The sequence below is a fragment of the Tiliqua scincoides genome, chromosome 5 (genome assembly GCF_035046505.1).
Source record: "Tiliqua scincoides isolate rTilSci1 chromosome 5, rTilSci1.hap2, whole genome shotgun sequence".
NCBI classification, from domain to species: Eukaryota; Metazoa; Chordata; class Lepidosauria; order Squamata; family Scincidae; genus Tiliqua; species Tiliqua scincoides.
The window spans coordinates 104,231,815-104,256,028 of record NC_089825.1 but is presented as its reverse complement, the minus strand read 5'-3'; the positions used below and the strand labels follow the sequence as shown (position 1 = coordinate 104,256,028).

The window sequence follows — 24,214 nt, the reverse complement described above, 5'->3', positions numbered from 1 at the left end:
GTCCATTAACACAATTCTTGGATAGCATTGGGCCCTATGTCATGCCATAAGCAAGAAACATGACCCAGTTGGGAACACCAGAACATTACACAGCCACAGAAATGTAAAATTATGCTAAGGCTGCATTTCAATTTACAGTATGTAGAAAGAAAGTACACTGAATGCAGTGACACTGATTTATGCGTGAACTTGGGTAGAACAGAATAGCAGGTATGGTGTTTCATAATATATTGTATTAAAATATTAATAAACTTAATATGCTTCTGCTTGTTTTTTCATGTACAGATCATGCAGCTGCTCAGCACATCACCATGGAGAATCAAACCATAATAACAGAGTTTATACTGCTGGGACTTTCCAATGATCCACAACTGCAGATCTTCCTATTCTTGGTATTTCTCATAATCTATGTGGTGACTTTATTAGGCAATTCAGCCATCATTCTGGTCATCAGGACTGAGGCCAGCCTCCACACCCCCATGTTCTTCTTCCTCAGTCATCTAGCCTTCATCGACATCTGGTACTCTTCAGTTACGGTTCCCAAAATGTTGCAAAACTTGATAGCAAAGCGGAAAACTATCTCTGTGTCAGGGTGCCTTGCACAGATCTTCTTCTTCGTCCAGTCTGCTGCTACTGAGGTTTTTATTCTCTCTGCGATGGCCTATGATCGCTATGTCACCCTCTGCGGTATTCAGCCATCATGCAAGAGCAGCTTTGCAAGCAGCTGGTGGCAGGAGCCTGGGCCATGGGCTTCTTGGATGCTTTGACCAACACATTGCCTTTGCTGAACCTCAGATTCTGTAGACTCAACACAATCAGCCACTACAGCTGCGAAATTCCTTCTCCCTTGAGTTTGACATGCAGTGATACTTTCTTCAATTATGTAGTTATGTATGCTTCTAGCTTTTTCATTGGTGTAACCTCCTTCTTGCCATCTCTTATCTCTTATGTGTACATCATCTCTGCCATTCTGAAGATTCAGTCAGCCAAGGGAAGGAGCAAAGCCTTCTCCACCTGCAGCTCCCACCTCATTGTCATTTGCCTGCTTTATCTGTCAGCTTTTTTCCGATATCTGAGACCCAGTTCTCCATCCCTTAGGGACCTAGACAGGGTGGCCTCAATCCAGTACAGTGTTTTAACCCCTATGCTAAACCCTGTCATATACAGTCTAAAAAATAACGAGATGAAAAAATCTTTGGGAAGACTATTTGGAAAAAGTAGTTTTTACTTTTTTACTTAAATAGTACATCTACGTATTTAAGATGTACTAAGTGTGCTTTTTGTAAGTGACCTGTTTTCTTGCTCAGTGATGATCTTTGTTAATGATTCTGAAATGGTCCTGGGCAGCTTTCCTTGGAGTAAATGACATAGTTGTTTACCATTACATCTCCATTCAGCTTATCATTAGTCTGTGGAATGTATTGTAATGCCATGGACGATAGGTCTATTAGATGGGTGTACACTATTCCTTGTCTCAGTTGTGATATTTGTCTACCAGCTGCAGGGGAGGGATGCCAGGAAAGACATCCTTTGTGGGCATCCAAGAAGTGTTTGGCAGGACACAGACACATAGGCAGTGATTGAAAACCTCTGGCAGCTGGAAAGGGTGAATATGCTACATTTCCGATCCCTCTGTGAAATGGTTGGGGGCTGCTCCTTGTGGCACTTAAGTCCTATCCTTAAAACCAGCAGGCCTACCACCTTGGTCTGATCAGGTCAGTGGGCAGATCTGGGAGGGTGGTTCATTGTTTTCAGGCTAGCTTGGCAGTGTTCAGTTGGTGTTCATCCTTCCGTGTACACAGATGCCAGGGGAGGGGTTCAGAACTACTATTAAGGGAAGTCTTCTTGCCAATAAGGCTCATTTGCTCTGTGCCATTACGGAAGAGGTATGGAAATTCAAGTACATGAATGTCTTTAGCCTTCTCCACAGGGAGCCAGAACCACTAAACTAAAACTGTCTTCACCCACCTCTACCTATAGCCCAAGTTCAGGCCAAACAGAATGTAGTTTAGCCAGTCTCATATCACTACTGGAATCCTGGGATATTTCTACTTCTTTCACTCTTATCTCTCTTGGTCTTTTCATTCTTTCTTTCTTCTCCTACTACCATATAAGCCTAGATTCTTTAACTCTGTTCCAATGGGTAACTCCTCTCATTTTCCTAAGATGGTAACATATGTCTTTCCTCCACCATTTTTGTGCCAACTGGCACACCTAACTTCTTTTAAATAGATTTTCTCTGATCAAGAAACCACTGATTATGGTGTGAAGGAGGGTCTACCAGGTATTACAAGTCTCAAGTACAGCTTGCATTATCTGTTTTGATTCCAGTTTCTGGTTATTGTACAATTACTACCACAATAAAAACTATATTGTTTTACACCAATATCTTGGGATTTCTTGTTATCTCGTGTTGTTCTGTTGAGCTGTGCAATGTGCCACTGCACCTGGTCAGTGTTGAGTGTTGGGAGAGTTAGGACAGACAGAAGAAGATATTTCTTTATCCAGCGTGTAATTAGTTTGTGGAACTCTTTGCCACAGGAAGTAGTGATGGCATCTTGCCTGGATGTCTTCATCCAGGCATGATGCCTGGATGAACAACCAAGATGGGGACTATTTAGAAGGCCTCTGTTTCACAGTCATGGATGAATGGAACAGATAGGCCATTGTCATGATGCCTATCTAGTATATCTAGTAACACCTTTGTACTGGTACAGTGAATTTGCAAACAAATCAATTTCAGTTCACTGTTTTCAAATTGCAAGTATGTAAATTTGTGTAAGAAGTGTAATGATGGCAATAGTATTTCCCACAGGAATACCACTGAACTTGTGTGAGCATATTAAAAATAAATCCCAATAGATAAATATTGGGATAAAAAATAAAAAAAATAAATCCCAGTTGATAAATCCCAAAGGAAATTATGAGATACTACAAGTAGAAGGTTGAGGTATAATTATGTTGTAAAAAGGAAAATCCAAAGGCTTCATTGGCTGGTAAGTGGAATTAGCAGAAGTGTCTTTAGGCTTCTGTGATCATGACAAAGGTTATTTTCAACCTTGACTATAGAAGACAGGAACTATAGGATGGGTGTTTGCAGAGATAACGTTCAAAACTGAATGAGTGAAATCCATGCACGAAGACTCTGGTGACATTCTCATTTGGAAAGATGTATTCAGGTAAGAGGGTAGGATGCAGGCAATTGTGGTGGGGGGGGCAAAAACCCTAGGTGCTACACCGGTGGGCAGTGTGGGGCCAGCACTGCCATGTGTACCGCCACTGCTGCATCCACCTGCCCTCCAGAGACATTCTGCAGGCCAGCAAAGCCCCCTGCTGCATTCCTGGGCATTCGGGAAGCCTTCTGAGGCCATCGGAGTGCCCTTAAACAGTACTTCCTGTTTTCCTTGGAAAACCAAAAATACTACTTAACTGCACTTTGGAAGCCTCAGAAGGCTTTCGGAGCACCCAGAAATATTGTGCGAGGCTCCGTACGGCTGGGTCAGTCTCTCCTCTGGGGGGCAGCATGTGGCAGGGGAGGCAGCCGGTTGCAGTCCTGTGCTGCTAGGCAGCACACAGGCCAGGTCCACAGTTGGATACAGGTCTCCCTGAGGCTTCTGGTGGGCCACTGTGAGATACAGAAAACTGGACTAGATGGGGCTTTTGGCCTAATCCAGCGGATGATGTTCCTATGATCCCCAGTACCACAATTTGTGATGTCGTTCACCACTCCAGATTCATAGTGCTGAGGCTCTGTAAAAACCTGGCATATAAGAAATTAAGAGTTTTATACTTCAAAATGCTGGGCAGATTTCCTTGTATATGGCCATTTGTGTGTGCATGTGGCTGGTGCAGAAACAAGAAAGCTCTGTTTGTGTATTATACTCTTATTTGCTTATTTGTTTAGTAGTTTATTAGTGGTGTAATTGTGTATTTTCATGTACACTGTTTTTTCACATGTGTATCTCACCCTTTCCCCAAGGAGGAAGTACACATAGCTTCAGGACAGTGTACATGGCTTCTCTCCCCCTCTCTTATCCTTGAAACAACCCTGTGAGGCTGGACTGAGAGGTGGTGACCATTCCAAAGATTTAAGGATGCAACTTTGATAGACTTCAAGAATCTGCAAAGCCTAGACAGAATTGGTGTATACAATACGTAATGTAAAACAAAATGCATCATGTATTATGATACAGTCATGACCCACACAATCATGCAATACGCAAACATTGCTGTGATTGATTGGGAATCATGCAAAACAAAAACATTGATATGTGGAATTATTCTAACGCTGCATTACAATGAACAGTAAGAATGCAGATACAACTGAATGCAGTGACATTGATTTATGTGTGAACCTGAGTGGAACTGGATAACACATGCTATTTTTCATAATAAACTGTATTAAGATATTAATATACTTCGTGCTTCTTCTTTTTTCTCCATGTAGAGATGTTAGAGTTCTTCAGTACATCACCATGGAGAATCAAACCATAATAACAGAGTTTATACTGCTGGGACTCTCCAATGATCCACAAGTGCAGATCTTCCTATTCTTGGTATTTCTCATAATCTATGTGGTGACTTTATTGGGCAATTCAGCCATCATTCTGGTCATCAGTACTGAAGTTAGCCTCCACACCCCCATGTTCTTCTTCCTCAGTCACCTGGCCTTTGTCGACATCTGCTGTTCTTCTGTCACGGTCCCCAAACTGTTGGAAAACCTAATAGCAAAGCAGAAAACTATTTCTGTGTCAGGATGTCTTGCACAGATCTTCTTCTTCATCCATTCTGCTGTTGCTGAGATTTTTATTCTGTCTGCGATGGCCTATGATCGCTATGTCGCTATATGTCACCCACTGCGGTATTCAGCCATCATGAAACAGCAGCTTTGCAAACAGCTGGTGGGAGGAGCCTGGGCAATGGGCTTCTTGGATGCCGTGATCAACACATTGCCTTTGCTGAACCTCAGATTCTGTAGACTCAACACAATCAGCCACTACAGCTGCGAAATTCCTTCCCTCTTGAGTTTGACTTGCAGTGATACCTTCTTCAATTATGCAGTTCTTTTTGCTTCCAGCTTTGTTTTTGGTGGAACCTCTTTCTTGCTCCCTCTTGTGTCTTATGTTTATATCATCTCTTCCCTTCTGAAGATTCAGTCAGCCAAGGGAAGGAGCAAAGCCTTCTCCACCTGCAGCTCCCACCTCATTGTCATTTCCTTGTTTTATCTGTCATCTTTTTTCCGGTACATGAAACCAAGTTCTCTGTCCCTTAAGGATCTGGACAGAGTGGCCTCCATCCAGTACAGTGTTTTAACTCCTGTGCTAAACCCCATCATTTACAGTCTAAAAAACAATGAGATGAAAACATCTTTGGGAAAACTCATTAAAAAACTCTTCCATTAAAAGAAGCAGCTAAAATGGATGCGCTCTCTCTCTCTCTCTCTCTCTCTCTCTCTCTCTCTCTCTCTCTCTCTCTCTCTCTCTCTCTGTCCTAGACAGGGTGGCCTCAATCCAGTATAGTGTTTTAACTCCCATGCGAAACCCCATTGTATACAGTCTTAAAAATAATGAGATGAAAAGAAGGAGGTAACACTACACATCTGTTTAAACATGTACCCCAAAAGATGTGATGCATGTGCGTTTTGTAAGTAGGTTAAAATGCATTTTTTACAAGTTGGAATATGGGTGTGTGTGTATGTGTGTGTGTTGAAATCCCCTTCCTTTCTGCATTATGCAAATCTGTATTAACGATTCCTAAATGTTACTGTGTTGCTTCAGTGGTGCACACTACACAGGATTTATCTTTACTTCTCCATGCAGCTCATAAGTACTTTATGGTAATAGCCATTAACTTGGATGTCTTTAAGGAGGACTGGACGAAGTCATGGAGGACTGGACTGATGAGGGGTATATGCTTTGATCTGGGTTGAGCAACAGCAAGTCTTTGAATATCTACATTAGGGATCTAATGGTGAGAAAGATATATGCCTTTTTCTCCTTCTTGCTGGCATCCCTGAAACAGTTGCTAGGACACTGTGGGGAAGAGTAGGTGCTGGACTAGATGCTGTGTCTGTGATTGTGAGTAGAGAAGGAGCCAGTTGTTTCTCAACTGAAAAAAGCACTGCCATGCTGCTCTTTTCAACAGAGTGCAAAATGCACGTAGACCAAATCTACTTTTTGTCTTCTCTGTAGGGGACCACATTTCGTGGAGAAAGTCAAGGGGGCAGCTGTGGAAGCAATAATGGAAGCACAGATAGTGAGTGAAGAGTTGGAACTGGCAAGGGACCTTATGCGGAATGGTGGGGTGGGGGGGTTGCTGTCTGGAACACCCAAGTCCTATATCTGTTAAAACCAGTAAAGCTTGGGTTGGAGTGGGATGACAGATCCACCCTCCTAGTCTCAGTCTTATCAGAACTGTTGACAGGTCTGCCAGTGCGCAACACTGGGTTCAGACCTAGTTTGGCAGACTTCAGTTGATGCCTTCCCCCTCTGGCCCAGGAGGGTCAAAAACGTTCTGTGAAGCACATTAGCGCCTCCTCACGAATCGGACGAACCGGCACAGGACTTGCGCTGACCTGCGGAGGCTGAATCCAGCCTCTGCGCCAACTCAGGCAGGGAGGGTTGTGTCAGCCAAGCTCGGTTGACAGAAGGGTCTGGGGCGGATGGAGAGGAGGCGAGGATGAGGCAGGAGGGAGGTGTTCCAGGGTGGGAGACGGCAGGTGGAGGGCGCTCCAGGGGGTAGGCAGATGGGGAGTGGGAGGTGGGGCTGGTGGCAGTTATGCCAGATCTCAACCCCATTCCCCAAGTAGCACGGAGCGGCTGCAGGCTGCTCTGCTCCACTTTCCTCTGACTTATGCTACCTCCAAAGGTGGCACACGTCTGAGGAGACCCATTGTGGCTGTGGTGGCTTACCCAGGGGTAAGGGAAAGAGTTTCCTCTTGATTCCCCTTGAGCCACTTCAGACCCCAATCTTGTGCTATTCCTGTGGGTAAGTCCACACATAATGTTAACATCTCCTTTCTCCCCAACCCACATTTTGCAATGTTATGTACTCCCCTTCTTCTTTTAAGTATTTCCTCTTTCTCTCTTCTATCTAGAAACCACTGATCCTGATATGAATGCAGACCTACAAATATTGTATTACCTTATTTTTTATTTCTGCTTCCTAATTATTTTACTACCACTCTCCCATAAAAGCTGTATTGTTTTGTACCAGTATTTTTATGACTTCTCATTTCATAGAATTTCTTTCAGCTGTGCCATGAGTCATTGCAACTTGCATGTATACAGCACAACCTTATTCAACTCCCTGAGCAGCTATGTAGTGGCACCAATTTGGCTTCCCCTGAGGTGAACCACAGGAGAGGTTCAGCATGTTGAGGCCTCCTTGGCAGAAGGGAATATTTGTTCCCTTGCCCCAGGGTAAACCCCAGCAGCTGACATGGGTCAACTCAGACCTGTGTCAGCACTAAAGCTGGCCCAAGTGCTCATTGACTCATGACAGCCAATCAGGCTTAGAAAAAGGATTTGGATTCTCTCCCTTCCTTGTCCCAAACCACCCTCCTCCCCACCCCTTCTGCCCATCTCCCACCCTGTTCTATCCCCTCCCTGCCTCCTTCCTGACCCCTGTGCAAACTTACTGGCATTGGTGGGCCTCCTCTCCCTGTCATCACACAAACTTGTGGCAGAGCCAGGCTACACACAGTCACACTGGTATAGTTACACTTGTGATAGCCATGAAGTTGTTTATGCAGCCAAAACACTGCTGGTGTACACCAGCTATTGGATTAAGCCAATAGTCATAGTAGGTCCAACAGAGCTGTAACTCTACCACTCCCTAAACAACAACCACCAACTTCATCTAAAATTCTATTTAACTCACTTTTCTCCTGCTCTCTCCACTGTCAACTTACAATATTACCCTGTATTTGGACAGAAGCCCTGTATCTTAATTCCAGAGTGGAAGATGATTGATAGCCCTATGATATTCCATGTTCCAATAAAGAAGGAAGGCGCATAGTCAGGGAGACAGACCAGGGACAGACTACACTTGCTCCCAGTGTGGAAGGAATTGTCACTCCCGAATCGGCCTTTTCAGCCACACTAGACGCTGTTCCAGAACCGCCATTCAGAGCGCGATACCAGAGTCTTCCGAGACTGAAGGTTGCCAATGATGAACAGAACATCATGCTTTATGGTGGCTGTGAAAGGTGACACCCATTCAGCACAGTCAGCTTCCACTGCAAGCAGATAGTGGGCACAGCCACACAGTCTATGAAAATGGTCTGGGGTTGGTAAGCAAATGAAAGGCATTCGGGAGACCAAACAGGGTGGGAAGGGGAAGGAATGGGGCAGACACTTGAGGGAAGAGCTTGTATCTAGGCCATGAGGCTGTATATGCAGCAGTAGCACAGCCAATATCCTATTCCCCTTCCTAGCCTTGATTCATCTTCCCAGGTACATTTGGACTTGTGCTGGCTATATTGCTGCAAGCAGACCCAGTGGGGCATTGAAGAGTTATCCTCATGCAAGGGAACAAATTTTCCCTTACCTGGAGGAGCTCTCCAGGACTGCCATCTCTGCAGGATCCAGTGTGCCCTCCAGTGGCAGTGATGCATCAGCAGGGACATTAAGTAGGATTAGGCACTGAGCCAAGCTTTCTAGGAAGGTGGGACCTTTCCTTGTCCATCATCATTGGACACCTCAGTTTTGGTTATGGATTTGTTGCACCTCGAAGTTCTTTCTAAGGCATATTTGGGATGCCCTGGTCAGTCTCGCTCTGCTACACCATTATATTCGGGTTACTGCTGATAGGAGGGAAGACATCAACTCTTTTTTATTTTGCATCAACGTGGTGTCATGTTGGCATGTCAACTGCCTCTTGGAGGTAGAGCTCCAGGTGCATTCCATTGCAGTGGTACACTTTGAGAATTGGTGGTGCACAGCTCAGTGGTCTCAGAATTATTATAGCGGGGGCTGGGGGTTCATTGGAGTTTCTGCTGCTTCGGGTCACCATGCACATATGGGCAAGGGAATTTAGGGACAACATAGTTTATTTCTGGTGTGATGACCAAGAAGCAGCCTCTTTTTCAGTCAGCATAGTTCTACTATCTCATCAGCGAATTAAGACTGATAAATGTGAAGGAAAACATATCAAGATTTAGGAAGGGTGGTGGGTGAGAGTGTTTGCCTAACCTGCAAATATCCAGAAATTGTTTGGTAACCATTGATGGAAATAACTTTTAGGATTTGTTCTCTGACGCAATACTAAACAGTCATAAAGCCTTTAGATTTCAAAATGTTGGCTTTTATTTACAGCTATTTACAGATTAGAAACAGATTCAGATTCAGGCTGGGCACAGAAATTTACCCCTTGGTGGTTCCTTTGTTTCTCAGGGAACCACACCCAGAACTTTTCACTTATACTCTGTAATAAACAACTGACCCATGTGATATTGCATGTCATTTCCACCTCCTTATTGGGCATTCCATGACAGTTTGGTACATGGGTCCAGCCCTAAGTAGGAAGTCACTTTACTCTTCTAAGGCAGAGTTTATGTCCCACAACTTTGGTTACACAAGACCCTGGAATTTTCCTTCTTGGGAACACTATGACGTGCATGTTCTTTTGTACAGGTCAACTTGACATAATGACTTTCCTATCCTGTTTTTCACATAAACACTAGTCCTGGTTTTGGCTCTAATTTTGGTTGTTTTTTCTCACTTGAGAGAAGTTAGGTTAACTCTTTAAAATATCTATCACCATAGCCTTTGGCAGTCCACAAACACCCTCTATCTTCTATATCTCTTACTCAGTCAAATTTATGAGAAGCTATCCTTCCTCTTTGGTGTCAATATTTTTGTGTGTGTCTGCTGACGTCTGAGGGCCCAATCCTATCCAATTTTCCTGTTCTGATGCAGCCGTGCCAATGAGGTATGTGCTGCATCTTGCTGTTGGAGGGCTGTCACTGAGGCCTCTTCAAGGTAAGGGAATATTTGTTCCCTTACATGGGGGCTTCATTGCAGCTCCATCAAACTGGAAAGTTGGATAGAATTGGGCCCTTAGTCTCTTTAGACCATCTTTTACCATTAAAGAGGAGACCTAGAGAATAGATCCAGGCTTCCTATGGATGGTTCCCTGAAATTATCTATGAAAGACTACAAGGGTCAATACTTTGCAGACAAGTAAGACTTTGATTAACAGTAACTGGATGACTGGAAAGACAAGCTTCATCACATAAGAACAAAATGTTATATGGTTTGCCGAGGAGCTGAATCTTTTCCCTCCATTTTTGTCCCACTCAGCACCCCCTTCTTCTTTTAAGTAATTTTTCTCTGATCAAGACACCACTGATTTTGGTGTGAATGAGGGTTCATAAGTCCTGTATTGCATTATCTGTTTTGATTCCAGTTTCCAGTTATTGTACTACAACTCCTACAATAAAAGCTACATCGTTCTGGACCAATAGCACTTCTTCTCATTTCATGCTGTTTCCTGGAGCTGTGCTGTGAGCCATTGCACTCAATCCCTGCACACATAGTCGGTTTTCCATGTATGTGCATGCTCCATGTATCTTATGTATTGCCTGGTAGTAGAGTCCGGTCTTCTTGTTGAAAACAGTGACATTGTGGGGGCTGTGCAGAGATGTTTGTGATGAATTTTGCCAGTGTGTGAGTGATGGTTCTTATGAATCTTCCACCTCTATTCTGTGAACAACTGAGATAATTTAGAAGGCCTCATGCTTCAAAGTCATGAGTGAATGGAATACGTATGCCATTGTCATGATGTCTCCCCAGTATTGCCAGTTACATCTTTACACTGGTTCCATGTGGTTGCAAGGAAATCAGTTTGGGTTCATGGTTTGCAAATTGCAAGTATGCAAATAAATGTAAGAAGTGGAAAGATGGCAATAGTATTTCCCACATGAATACCATTGAACCAGCAAAAGGATGTTTATCAGCTATGTCCCAAAGGAAATGAAAGGTACTACAGGCACAAGTTGAGTTATAATTATGGTAGAAAAGGGGGAATTCAGAGGCTCAAGGGCTGAAGAAATCTCATTGACTGGTAAGTGGAGTTAGCAGCAGTCTCTTGAGGTGTCTGTGATCATGCAGGGGATTCTTTTTTCACACTGACTATAGAAGACAGGATAGGTTTCTATGGATGGTTGTTTGCAGAACTACATTCAAAGCTGAGTGAATGAAATCCATGCACCTGGACTTTGGTGCCATCTCATCAGAATTTGTAAAGATATATTTAGCTAAGAGGATTTGATCTGCAATCCCACAGTTTGATATGGAGTTCCCCTCTCCAGGTCTGTAGCGCTGAGACTTTGTAAAACCCTGGCATACCTGAAATTTAGAAGACCATATTGCTGTACTTCTTAGGCTTCTGGGAGAGCAACAAACCATTTGAAGAGACTTCCAGCTAGGCACACACTTGATAATGTGAAATAAGAAGTGCTTTTTACTTCAAACTGCTGGCCTGATTTTCTCATTTGGTCATCTATATTACTGCAAGAGGACAGACTGAAACATCCATAACAGTAAAGTGCAGGTATGGATTGCAGTGTTATTCACTTAGGGCCCAATTCTATCCAATTTCCCAGTGCTGGTGCAGTTGTGCCAATGGGGTGTGTGCTGCATTCTGTGGTGGAGGGGCAGTCACTGCGCCCTTCTTAAGGTATGGGAACATTTGTTCCCTTATCAGGGGGCTGCATTGTGGCTACACTGGAGCTGGAAAGTTGGATAGGATTGGGCCCTCACTTGTTTAGTAACTGATTCGTGGTGTAACTGTGTATTTTTATGGATGCAATTTCTCTCTCACCTGAAAGCAGAATAATAAGAAATAGATCATCATTACAATCATCTTAGATTTCCTTCTTATCACACTGAAATGGTCACTGGCATGTAGGAATTCCTCAAAATGCATCGGATGCATTTTTTATAGGTATGTAATTTATTATTTATTTATAAGTAATAAGCAGTTAGGCTGAGCATATAGCTTTCCACCTGTTCCTGCCTGCTTTTAAAAAACGACTTTCCAACCACGGTTTAGCAAAACCAGGAAGTGTAGTTCTGCTTCACTCCCTTTTCACTGAATCTTTATCCTCCTTTTCCCACTAAATTTTTGGGTACAACTTTGATAGTCTTCAATAATCTGCACAGCCTAGCCAGAACTGATAGATACGACATGTAATGTAAGAACATAAGAACATAAGAACATAAGAATATAAGAAGAGCCCCACTGGATCAGGCCATAGGCCCATCTAGTCCAGCTTCCTGTATCTCACAGCGGCCCACCAAATGCCCCAGGGAGCACACCAGATAACAAGAGACCTCATCCTGGTGCTCTCCCCTACATCTGGCATTCTGACTTAACCCATTCCTAAAATCAGGAGGTTGCGCATACACATCATGGCTTGTACCCCATAATGGATTTTTCCTCCAGAAACTCGTCCAATCCCCTTTTAAAGGCGTCTAGGCTAGACGCCAGCACCACATCCTGTGGCAAGGAGTTCCACAGACCGACCACGCGCTGAGTAAAGAAATATTTTCTTTTGTCTGTCCTAACCCGCCCAACACTCAATTTTAGTGGATGTCCCCTGGTTCTGGTATTATGTGAGAGTGTAAAGAGCATCTCCCTATCCACTCTGTCCATCACCTGCATAATTTTGTATGTCAAAATGTCAACACTCAATCATGTCCCCCCTCAAGCGTCTCTTTTCTAGGCTGAAGAGGCCCAAACGCCGTAGCCTTTCCTCATAAGGAAGGTGCCCCAGCCCCGTAATCATCTTAGTCACTCTCTTTTGCACCTTTTCCATTTCCACTATGTCTTTTTTGAGATGCGGCGACCAGAACTGGACACAATACTCCAGGTGTGGCCTTACCATCGATTTGTACAATGGCATTATAATACTAGCCGTTTTGTTCTCAATACCCTTCCTAATGATCCCAAGCATAGAATTGGCCTTCTTCACTGCCGCCGCACATTGGGTCGACACTTTCATCGACCTGTCCACCATCACCCCAAGATCTCTCTCCTGATCTGTCACAGACAGCTCAGAACCCATCAGCCTATATCTAAAGTTTTGATTTTTTGCCCCAATGTGCATGACTTTACACTTACTGACATTGAAGCGCATCTGCCATTTTGCTGCCCATTCTGCCAGTCTGGAGAGATCCTTCTGGAGCTCCTCACAATCACTTCCAGTCTTTACCACTCGGAAAAGTTTGGTGTCATCTGCAAACTTTGCCACTTCACTGCTCAACCCTGTCTCCAGGTCATTTATGAAGAGGTTGAAAAGCACCGGTCCCAGGACAGATCCTTGGGGCACACTGCTTTTCACCTCTCTCCATTGTGAAAATTGCCCATTGACACCCACTCTCTGCTTCCTAGCCTCCAACCAGTTCTCAATCCACGAGAGGACCTGTCCTCTAATTCCCTGACTGTGGAGTTTTTTCAGTAGCCTTTGGTGAGGGACCATGTCAAACGCCTTCTGAAAGTCTAGATATATAATGTCCACGGGTTCTCCCGCATCCACATGCCTGTTGACCTTTTCAAAGAATTCTATAAGGTTTGTGAGGCAAGACTTACCCTTACAGAAGCCATGCTGACTCTCCCTCAGCAAGGCCTGTGAAACAAAATGCAAAATGTGAAACAAAATGCATCATGCAGTATGCTAGAAAATGTTGATCCCATTGGGAATCATGCATTACACAAACCTTGATATGATGAATTACTCTAAGGTAGTAGTGGATCTGCCATTATCTGAAAAGGGCAAATGCCCTAGGTGCGGAGCTTTGTGTGCCTCTAGGACTGCGCAGAAGCCTTACTGAGGCTCCTGACACAATCAAAAACTGTGCTACTGGTTTGCCAGAAGCACAGTTTAAGACTACAGGGAAGTCTCAGATGGCTTCCCTGGTCAGTCCTGGAGCCACATGAGGTTCGGTTTCCCTCCAGGTGAGTGGGAGGGTGGATTTGCATGTGGGGAGGCAGTCTATCGAAGGTGGGTGCCATAGCAGACCTTTGCCCTGGGTGCGGAGTTGGGGAAGTCCACCACTGCTCTAAGGCTGTGTTACACTGAACAGATAGTAGAAAGTCGGTATGACTGAACACAATGACCCTGATTTTATCTGCGAACCTGTGAGGAACTGGATAGCAGGTGAAATTTTTCATACTATACTGGACTAAAATATAACTACGCTCTATGTTTCTACTTTTTCTTTTTCCCCATGTACAGATCTTAGAGATTTTCGGTACATCACCATGGAGAATCAAACCGTAATAACAGAATTCGTACTGTTGGGACTCTCCAACGATCCACAGGTGAACATCTTTCTGTTCTTGGTGTTTCTGATAATCTATGCTGGGACATTATTCGGCAATTCAGCCATCATTCTGGTCATCAGGAATGAGGCCAGCCTCCACACACCCATGTTCTTCTTTCTCAGTCATCTGGCCTTCGTTGACATCTGCTATTCTTCTGTCACAGTCCCCAAAATGTTGCAAAACTTGATAGCAAAGCAGAAAACCATTTCTGTGTCAGGGTGTCTTGCACAGATCTTCTTCTTCGTCCATTTTATTGGTACTGAGGTTTTTATTCTCTCCGTGATGGCCTATGATCGCTATGTCGCTATATGTCACCCTCTGCGGTATTCAGCCATCATGAAACAGCAGCTTTGCAGGCAGTTGGTGGGAGGAGCCTGGGCCATGGGCTTCTTGGATGCTTTGACCAACACATTGCCTTTGCTGAACCTCAGATTCTGTAGACTCAACACAATCGACCACTACAGCTGCGAAATTCCTTCTCCCTTGAGTTTGACATGCAGTGATACTTTCTTCAATTATGTAATTATGTATGCTTCTAGTGTTTTCATCGGTGTAACCTCCTTCTTGCCATGTCTTATCTCTTATGTGTACATCATCTCTGCCATTCTGAAGATTCAGTCAGCCAAGGGAAGGAGCAAAGCCTTCTCCACCTGCAGCTCTCACCTCATTGTCATTTCCTTGTTTTATCTGTCTGCTTTTTTCCGATATCTGAGACCCAGTTCTCTGTCTCTTAAGGAGCTGGACAGAGTGGCCTCCATTCAGTACAGTGTGTTAACTCCCATGCTAAACCCCATCATATACAGTCTAAAAAACAATGAGATGAAAATATCTTTTGAAAAACTCATTAAAAAACTCATCCATTAAAAGAAGCAGCTAAAATGAATGTGCTCTCTCTCTCTCTCTCTCTCTCTCTCTCTCTCTCTCTGTGTGTGTGTGGGGGGGGGGTTTGTGAAGTTTCTTTGGAGCAAACCATACAGGTTATCACCTTTTCTTCTCCATTCAGCTCATAATTAGTTTGTGGTGGTGGCCGATAGCTAAGAACAGGGCTTTTTTCTAATGGAACGCGGGGGGATGGAGTTCCAGCACCTTTTTGCAGGGGTCCCTCCCCTTTGGAGGCATTCCAGGAGGGGGGGAGCAAAACAGAGGCATATGCTGGGGGTGCAGGGTAGGTAGGCGCCTGGCCCCTGCCTCACCACACAACGACCCCCTCCTGCCCCCATCTCCAAGCTCTCACCTGAGCCCAGCCCACCTCCTCTCCCCCCGCGCTCTGCTTCCCCGCCCCGCAGCTTCCAAGCCAGTGGAGGGCAAAGGAGACACACGCCGACGCCAAGGAGGATGGACAGCCAGGGAGACGGGCGGCGGCACCCACGGAACGCCCAGGTACTGGCTTGGCAGAGGAGGGGGGGAAGGAAGCTGGCTGGTGCCAATCTGCAGCACGAGCCTAGGCATGTCTACTCAGAAGTAAGTCTCATTGTGCTCAATGGGGCTTGCTCCTGGGAAAGTGTCACAGCCTTGCAGCCTGAGTAGACAGGCAGAGGAGGTGCTCTGAGGCTGCAGTCCTCTCCACACCTTCCTGAGAGGAAGCCCCACTGCCTCTACTGGGACTGACTTCTGAGGAGACAGGCAGAGGATTGGGCCCTGAGGCTGCCATCCTATCCACAGTAAGCCCCATTCACTATAATGGAACTTACTTCTGAGTAGACAGGCACAGGATTGACTCTAAGGCTGGCATCCTATGCACAGTAAGCCCCATTCACTAAAGTGGACTTCTGAATAGACATGCATAGGATTGGGCTCTTAGGCTGCAATACTAGGCACTTTCCTGGGAGTAAGCTCCATTGACTAGAATGAGACTTACTTCAGAGTAGACATACCTAGGATTGGGCTCTTAATCCTGGCAGAGATATCTATCTGCACCCGTTTTCACATGCTAAGGGCAGGTGAAATGGGATTCTATGTGTGTACAATGTGCTGTCCAGCCTTGCCAGAGATCCTCCTCATCCTTCCCCCACAAGCATGCCCTCCGCCAGCCAGCATTTGCAGCTCCTCTCCAGCAATGCACAGCAGCTGCTCAGGGCAGCAGTGGACATATAATTGCATGCCAAGCGCCTTCCCAAAGACACAGTGTATTCTGATACCTGAATTAAACCATATTTAATCACTTGTAGCTGTTTCTGTGTGCACCTAAGGACCCCTCTCGCGTAAGAATTCCTTTTTTGTTCTTACTCCCACAGTTGCTTAGAGTAATTTTACTACATGGAACTCATGTAAGCCATTTTTTGGAATCCAATCACTGCTTCCTCTCCTCAAAGTAGTGCCACACTACATACTACATGCTACAAGTGCACCTGTACAGTATTTTTCCCCCTGTGTAGAAAAAGTAGCTAGGGGGCAGAGGATGTGGAGATTGACAGCTCAATCCTATGCATGTCTACTCAGAAGTAAGTTCATCTTTGGGGGGAAGCACATAAAAAATATTTTATTTCTCCAATAAAAAATGGTTTAAAAATAAATAAATAAATAAATAAATAAATAAATAAATAAATAAATAAATAAAAGATTAACAAGTTGTGAGTTCCTGCACCTTCCTTCCTTCCTTCCTTCCTTCCTTCCTTCCTTTTTACAAAAAAAGCACTGGCTAAGAACATATAGTTGAAAGCTGCTTACAGGATACAAAACAACCTCCTAGATCATCTCTGGCAGGTGCCTCTTGAACCGCTGCTTGAAGATCTCTAGTAAGATCTGCCAAACAGTCCTCACCATTAAGAATTTCTTCCTAATGTTCAAGCAGAATCTCCCCTCTTGCAGTTTATACCCATTGAATCAAGTTTCACTCATAGGCAACTGAGAACAAATTTGTTCCTTCTTACATATGACAGGTCTTCAGTTATTTGGACTAGCATATCCCCTCAGATTGGACAAAGTCATGGAGGACAGATCTAATGATTGGTCTGCACTACCTATGGGTTGAGCTGCAATAAGAGCCCAATCCTGAGCTCTGCGCACTGGCTCACCACCCGCATGCACTGTGGCAAACGTGCCATAAGGCACGTTTGCAGTCCCTACTACTGGGCGAGTGCCAGTGGTAGGTGCTCGCGCCGGGCGGGCACCCAATCTCCACCGCTCAGCGGACACATGGACTGCTGAGCAGCAGAGAGGTAAGCAGAATAATAACAACAACAACAACAACAACAACAACAACAACAACAACAACAACAACAACAACAACAACAGGTATTTATATACCGCCTTTCTTGGTCTTTATTCAAGACTTTATTCAAGGCGGTTTACATAGGCAGGCTTTATTTAAATCCCTTATTAAATAGGGATTTTTACAATTTGAAAGAAGGTTCTTTCTTTCAAGAACCACTACATTCAGGTGTTTCATTCCGATCTGGCTTCACATTCTGGTCTCCATCCTCCCACGCTCAGAGCAGATGGAATAGCTCGGCTTCAGCTTGTCAGCTGCTTCAAGGTCGCACGGTGCCGGTGGCCTCGAACTGGCAACCTTGTGGATGTTATCTTCAGGCAGATGGAGGCTCTACCCTCTAGACCAGACCTCCTGCCCAAGGGAGCAGGGGAGGAGGTGGGGAGGAGGCATTCTGGGGAGGTGGAGGCGGGCGGAGGGCAGGGAGGAGGTGTTCCAGGGAGGCGGGGAGAGGGCATGGAGGAGGCGTGCTGGGGGAGGGAGTGGGGAGGGAGGGAGATGGGACTGGTGGAGCAAAATTCCACCACATCCAAAGCCTCCAGGTTGGGCTCACGACCTGACATGGAGGCACTTGATTCACCATTGACCTTTTGGTTGGCGGTGAATCAAGTAGCCCCATTGCGGGGCTACTGCGTTTACACGGGGGAAGGGAATGAAAGTCCCCTTCTCCCAAGGTGCCACCAGTGGCTGCACAAGGCGTGCAGGATGCAGTGGCAGTCTTTTTCAGCATTTTCAGGATTGGGCTGTGAGTCTATAAATATCAACATCAGGGAACAAATGGTGGGAAAGACATATATTGTTTTCTCTGGCTAGTGGGTGTCACAGAGGCAGCTGCTAGCCCACTGTGGGAAACAGGATGCTAGACTATATACTGTGGCCTGATCCAGCTGGGGTTCTCTTATGTGCTTATGACTTGTTTACGAAAAGTAGCTCGGAGGGGGCTGTGAGTGTGAGTGGAGAAGGAGTCATTTTCTTGCCATTTATTTATTTATTTATTTATTTATTTATTTATTTATTTATTTATTTATTTTATTTCATCACATTTTTTCCTGCCTTTCTCCCCCTATGGGAGAATCATATTTTTCAAATCTGCTCTTTTCTACAGAATGTTAAATGCATGTTGACCAAATCTGGCTTGTCGTTGCCTCTATATTGGACTGTATAAGACTGAGAATCTTATGAGAACAGTGGTTAGCGCCAATCAGACGCTAGCAGCTGATTGCCCCCGCCCCGCCTTGTGCACTGAGGCTGAGGCTTGAGCCGCGATTGGTTCTCGCGGCTGGGCAGGTGGGACTAGAGCTCTGGTGCGGAGAGCTTGCTCCGCCTCAGGCTCAGTGCGTTCCTGAGCGGCAACCCCGCCCGCCCGCCCTATTAACCAGTCTGGGACTAGCTGGTCGCTTTATAGGGCCGGGTAGGAATTTTTTGCGGTCAGCCTGATTGGACCTTGGTTGGCCATTTTTTCCCCTACCTCAGACTGGCGAACAGGCGGTGCGGTTTAGGTTAACCTGGGTTGGTCACTCCCAGTGTGGGCAGGGTACGTGCAGGGCTGGGTAGGTAGGGACTTGGCTCAGTGTCTATCCAAGGCAGCAGGGTTAGGGGTAAGTCTGAACCGCTCCCATGATGCCTGACCGGCTCCAGGAGGCAGGCAGGCAGACCCCTGGCCTGGACTGACAGGATGGCGTGGCTCTGCCGGCTAACCTGAAGTCCGGCTGCCTTGCCCCTTTGGGGGTGGCGGTGAAAGGCCTAAGCTGGCAATTGACAGCTGGGGCCTCAAGCCAGGTGGTACGCCCAATGAGAACGTAAGGGGAGGCAGGTGGCTAGGACCGCTTCCCCCATATGGCCCCGCACGATTGATGTTCAGAGTTATTGCCCTGCTGCAGTTGAAGTTTAATAAAGTGGCCCTATTTTCATCCAAGCCGAAGTCTCGTGTCTTTATTTGCGGGTGTGGGGGTAATGTCAGGAGGATAGCTGTCAAAGTAACATTGGAGGCACATGAAGTGAATGAAGACCTGGCAGCTGGAGTGAAAACCTAGACCTGGCAGCTGGAATGGCTGAGCCGCTGGGTCTGGAGACCCTCTGTGGAATCTGGGGAGCTGCTCTCTGAGACACTTGGGTCCAAAAATTGATTGATTAATATGAATATTTATATACTACTTTTCAACAAAAAAAGTTCACAGAGCAGTTTACAGAGGCAATCAAATAATGACTGTCTAACCCACAATGGTTCACAATCTTACAAGATACAGAAGAAACACCAGTAAACAACTTCTAGAAAAGACGTAGCATTGGGATGAAAAGTGGTTGTTAATCTCCCCTGCTAAATATATAAGGAGCAAGGATTGAGAGAGTGCCTCTTTGCCCAGTCAGCAGGGGGTAATTGTACCTGTGAAAACTAGCAAGACTTGGGTTGGAGTGGGAAGGCAGGTCCACCCTGTTACCAAAAGGGCTGTTTGTTTAGGGGAATTATTATACTGTCCTTATTGGAACCTTAGGATCGCAGGCTGGATAACAAGACAGCGTAATGCAGAGAAATTCCCTGTTGCTTAAAGAGGAGACTGAGAGAAAGATAACTTTTAATAAAAGATTATAGTTTTATTACAAAAGCACAAAAGTAAACATAATGCACATGGAAAAAAATGATAAGTATATGTTTCTTGGTCCTAATACTTGAATCTAGTGTACCTAGCTTTCATGGTGGTTGCATGTAAAGAGTATTTGGTGCATCCAAGGAAATTAGAAAAAAGGAAAGGTTGTAGGGAAGGATTTTAGGGGTCCCTGATCTGCCAATCCCAGCTGCTAACTAAAGATGGGAATAGAAGTGGAGAAAAAAGGGGGGAGAGATTGGAAAGAGTTCCATGCGCAAGATAGTTACCTGTCCTGTAGAGCAGTTGGGGGGGGGGAGAGTCCTGTGAAGAGGACCCTCTGACACAACACAGATGTGTTGGTCCTTGGAGAGAGAGCCAGAGAGAGAGCATGTGAGAGGAAACCCTCTCTTAAAAAGGGGGTTTGCAGACAGTGCTGGTAGCTTCATTACTACCACCCAGCAGGGTACTTGGAGTGTGTAAAACATTGAAAGGATCTGTTATCAGCAAAATTCAATGGGGTCAATGGCTGGCTTCCTCCCATAATGTGTGACCGTGGGGAGGTGGTGGTTGTGTCCTAGATGGGGGAGCTTACACAATCAGCAACACAAGAACAGTACTTAAACAGTGACTGGGTTAAAACAATACAATGAATAGGAGACACTTAAACAATGATTTAAGATGCCAGACTTCCTCCCATAATGTGTGACCAAAGGGAGGTGGAAGTTGTGTAACCATGAGCCTTGTGACTTGATGAGTCTTGGAAATGTGGCCTGTGTGAAGTTTAGCCTGCATGATATTTTAGTCCATAGTAACATAACAAGATAGAGAGAAAATCACAACTAAAAGGCAAAAAGGGATTTTCACGTAACAACCCTGCTGCTCTCAGCCTTACTGGAACTTAAAACAGGTGTGGCAGGGTGTGACATTACATTTAGACCAAGTTGGTCAGTATTCAGTGGGCACCTGCCCCCTTTGACCATAGATGTTGGGGAAGGGCCCACAACTACACTTACCAGGAAGTTGCCTTGCCAATGAGTCTCACTGCCAATAATCTGTTCACTGTCATTATGGAAACGATATGGAAATGTGAGTATGTTGATATTTTTAGTATTCTTCACAAGGAGCTAGAACCAGCAGACATAATAGGGGAGCTGGCCTGTGATTAGACTGCAAGCACTAAATTGTTAGGAGCTGCACCACTTGACTTTTATTCTTTATAGCAGTGGTTCTCAAACTTTGAGGTAGCTTTACTCTCTCAGTAAGTTCTTGCAGGGGAGGGGCTAAGGCAGCCCCTTTGCATTTCATCAAAGCAGCAGCTCTGGCAGGCGGACACTGAAACACAACATCCATATAAACTATAGAGCAGTGGTTCTCAAACTGGTGGGTTGCACCCCACCAGTTTGTGTAATGTTTCCCCTGTCCCTTTAAGGGGTGGGGGAAGGGGAGGGAGGCAGCAACGTGATTCCCAGGATCGCATTGCTAAGGGGGAGTGAGGGGGCTTGGAACGTTCACTAAAAGTGGGCGCAAAGCACCTCCTGCAAAACGGAAGTGCTTTTTGCCCACTTTTAGTGAATGTTCCGAACCTCAGGGAGTACTGTGCAGGGCTGCGCAGGGCTCCCCACATCTCCTGCAGTGTGCTGAAGCCCTACCTTCTTAAAGTAAGTGCAAAGCACCCCTCCTGGCCCCCCCATACAGGATCGCATGCCTGCCTCCCTCCCCTTACCCCACCCCTTAAAGGGACAGGGGAATCATTACGTAAACTGATGGGTCGCAGCAGACCAGTTTGAGAACCACTACTCTATAGTTTATATGGATGTTGTGTTTCAGTGTCCGCCTGCCAGAACTGCTGCTTTGATGAAATGTCTCAACAGTATTCAGCAGCTATGTCTGGAGTTTGATGGTGCCTCTTGGCTGTTGTACGATGGGCAATTGTACATGAGGGACGCTATGGATCCCTTCTTAGAGTGGCATAAACAGCAATTGGAGCCTGGTTACAGGTTATTACCCTGGAATGGCCTTTTCAAGGCAGCCTTTCCAAAAGAGATCAGACCACCCACCCTGCTGGGACATTGTCACAGAAGGGGGCGGTGGCTCAGTGGTATCAATCCCACCCCATCTATTGGGGATTCAACCATTCAGGCTGGTGTTTCCTCTGCCTCTGCAATTTTTCACACAGCTTCAGTTTGTTTGGGCTCAAACTCTTATATGCTAGAATTATAGTCTATATCCTGTAGTCTATCCTGTGGCAGTATCTCAAAACAACTGTGAGTCTCCCTGACTCTCGTTTCCACACAGTACCCATGGAAATAAAACAATCCCACTCCCATTCTAAATAACTAAAACTATCCCGCTTCCATGCAATCAACCAGATCTCTTTAGATTTTAGCCTAGATCAGAACCACACAAACTGTGGCCCGGGGGCCAGATCCAGCATTCATGTGGAGCCATCCACCCGGTGAGCAGACCTTTCAGTTCCACTCGGGTGCTGCATGAAGTCCTCTTCAATTGGGACAGGGACACTCTGGGCAGTCACATTGTCTGCCCAGTCTCCCAGAAGGCCGCACGACAGGATGTCCATGCAGGCGCATCTGCCCAGAGTGTACCTGTCCCCGAATCAAGGGGGACTTCACACGGTGCCTGAGCAGAATGCTCGGATGTGGTCCGGTCAGGGACCGCATTCCGGGCATGCAGCAGTCACAACTTTGAACACCACTGGTCTAGATCATGGGTCCCCAAAGTATGGCCTGTGGGCTACATCCAGCCTGTGGAGACCATCTGTCTAGCTCTTGGAGACTCATCCGCCTGCAGGGATCCTCCCAATCTTCCAAAGATTGAGGCCTGCAGACTTTTGCAGAGCTCTCACTGGACCTTCATAGTGGTTGCGCGATCTGCGGTGCTCTTCAGAGCTCTCACGCAACCACAGGAATTTAAAAGAAGTGAGTGGACTCCACGTGGAAAGCCTGCAAGAATGGATGAGAGGAGGAGAGCCTGCATGTGAATAGGCTGCAGAAACGGGCTGTAGTTTAGTCTCCACCTGCTGCAGGTATTTCTAACTGATAGTCGAGCCATTTTCAACCAGTGTGCTGTGGCACACTGGTGTGCCGCAAATGGTCTGCAGGTGTGCCATGGGAGTTTGGGGAAGGTCATTTATTAGTAGAGCCATTGGAGGATGTGAGCCCCCACCAACAGTATGGTGTGCCTTGTCAATAGTCAAAAAACTAATGGTGTCCCTTGACAATTTTAGCACCTTGTCAGTGTGCCACAAGCCAAAAAAAGGTTGAAAATCACTGTGATAGTCAATAAAGTGGACTGGCTTAACCCAAGCCCCTCCCCTCCATCTCATATGTTTATTGCTGGGCAGGGGCAGTCCATTTGAGTTTCTGGGTCTGAAAACAAGTATATAGCACTTTACAAGTGCCTGTAAAGAGCGTGAGGATTACCATAGAATTTCCCACATGAATACCACTGAACTAGTGTTGGCATACTAGGAATGATTTGTCCTAAAGGCAATTACTGGTGGAATGGCAAGAACAATTATGTTTAAAATGATGCAATCAGGTCCCTCGAGGGTGAGAAAAAGTTTAAGCAACTGAAAAGGAGTTAGCGAAAATATTTAGCCTGCTGTGAGCTTTCCATGATTTATTTATCATAGAGACTATGGAAGGCTGTTACAGTATGTGCCCCATACAGCAAGGCAATTTGGTGGCTGGATAAGGCAGGCCTACCAGACTGCTGCTGTGTATAAGCAAAGTAAGCATACCTGTCAGACAATGGGGCAAGGACCAATCAGGGCAAAGTGCTGAGTCATTGCACAGAACAAGGAGAGATGGGAAAAGCTAATGCAATCCCCACCCAGGATGATGCAATGACATTCCTCAGGGATGAGGTCATGGCCTTTCCCATTGGCTGACAGGAGTATAAATGGCCAACAAGCACACTCCACTGTGTGAGTTGTAGGAGTGAGTTGCTGCATGAATCTCTGCTGGATGGATACCTGATTTACTGACTACTTGGACTGTTTGCTGGACTGCCTCTGCTTGTTGATTTCTGGAACTGCCTTCTATCTGCAAATACTGCCTGTAAATAGACT

The 24,214-nt window shown here is 45.6% G+C and overlaps 2 protein-coding genes and 1 pseudogene across 2 annotated transcripts; all 3 read left to right on the top strand.

The window, feature by feature from the left end:
* Window positions 1-311: 311 nt before the first annotated feature.
* On the top strand, window positions 312-1,240 carry LOC136652811 (olfactory receptor 5G9-like; annotated as a pseudogene).
* Window positions 1,241-4,463: 3,223 nt separating this feature from the next.
* Window positions 4,464-5,402, top strand: LOC136652810 (olfactory receptor 8S1-like). Its single transcript, XM_066629734.1, has one exon. The coding sequence runs from the start codon at window positions 4,476-4,478 to the stop codon at window positions 5,400-5,402; it is 927 nt and encodes a 308-aa protein (XP_066485831.1). The 5' UTR covers window positions 4,464-4,475.
* An 8,866-nt stretch (window positions 5,403-14,268) lies between these two features.
* LOC136654230 (olfactory receptor 5V1-like) lies at window positions 14,269-15,195 on the top strand. The gene has a single exon (XM_066631170.1). It carries the CDS (start codon window positions 14,269-14,271, stop codon window positions 15,193-15,195), a length of 927 nt encoding a protein of 308 aa, XP_066487267.1.
* Window positions 15,196-24,214: the final 9,019 nt, after the last annotated feature.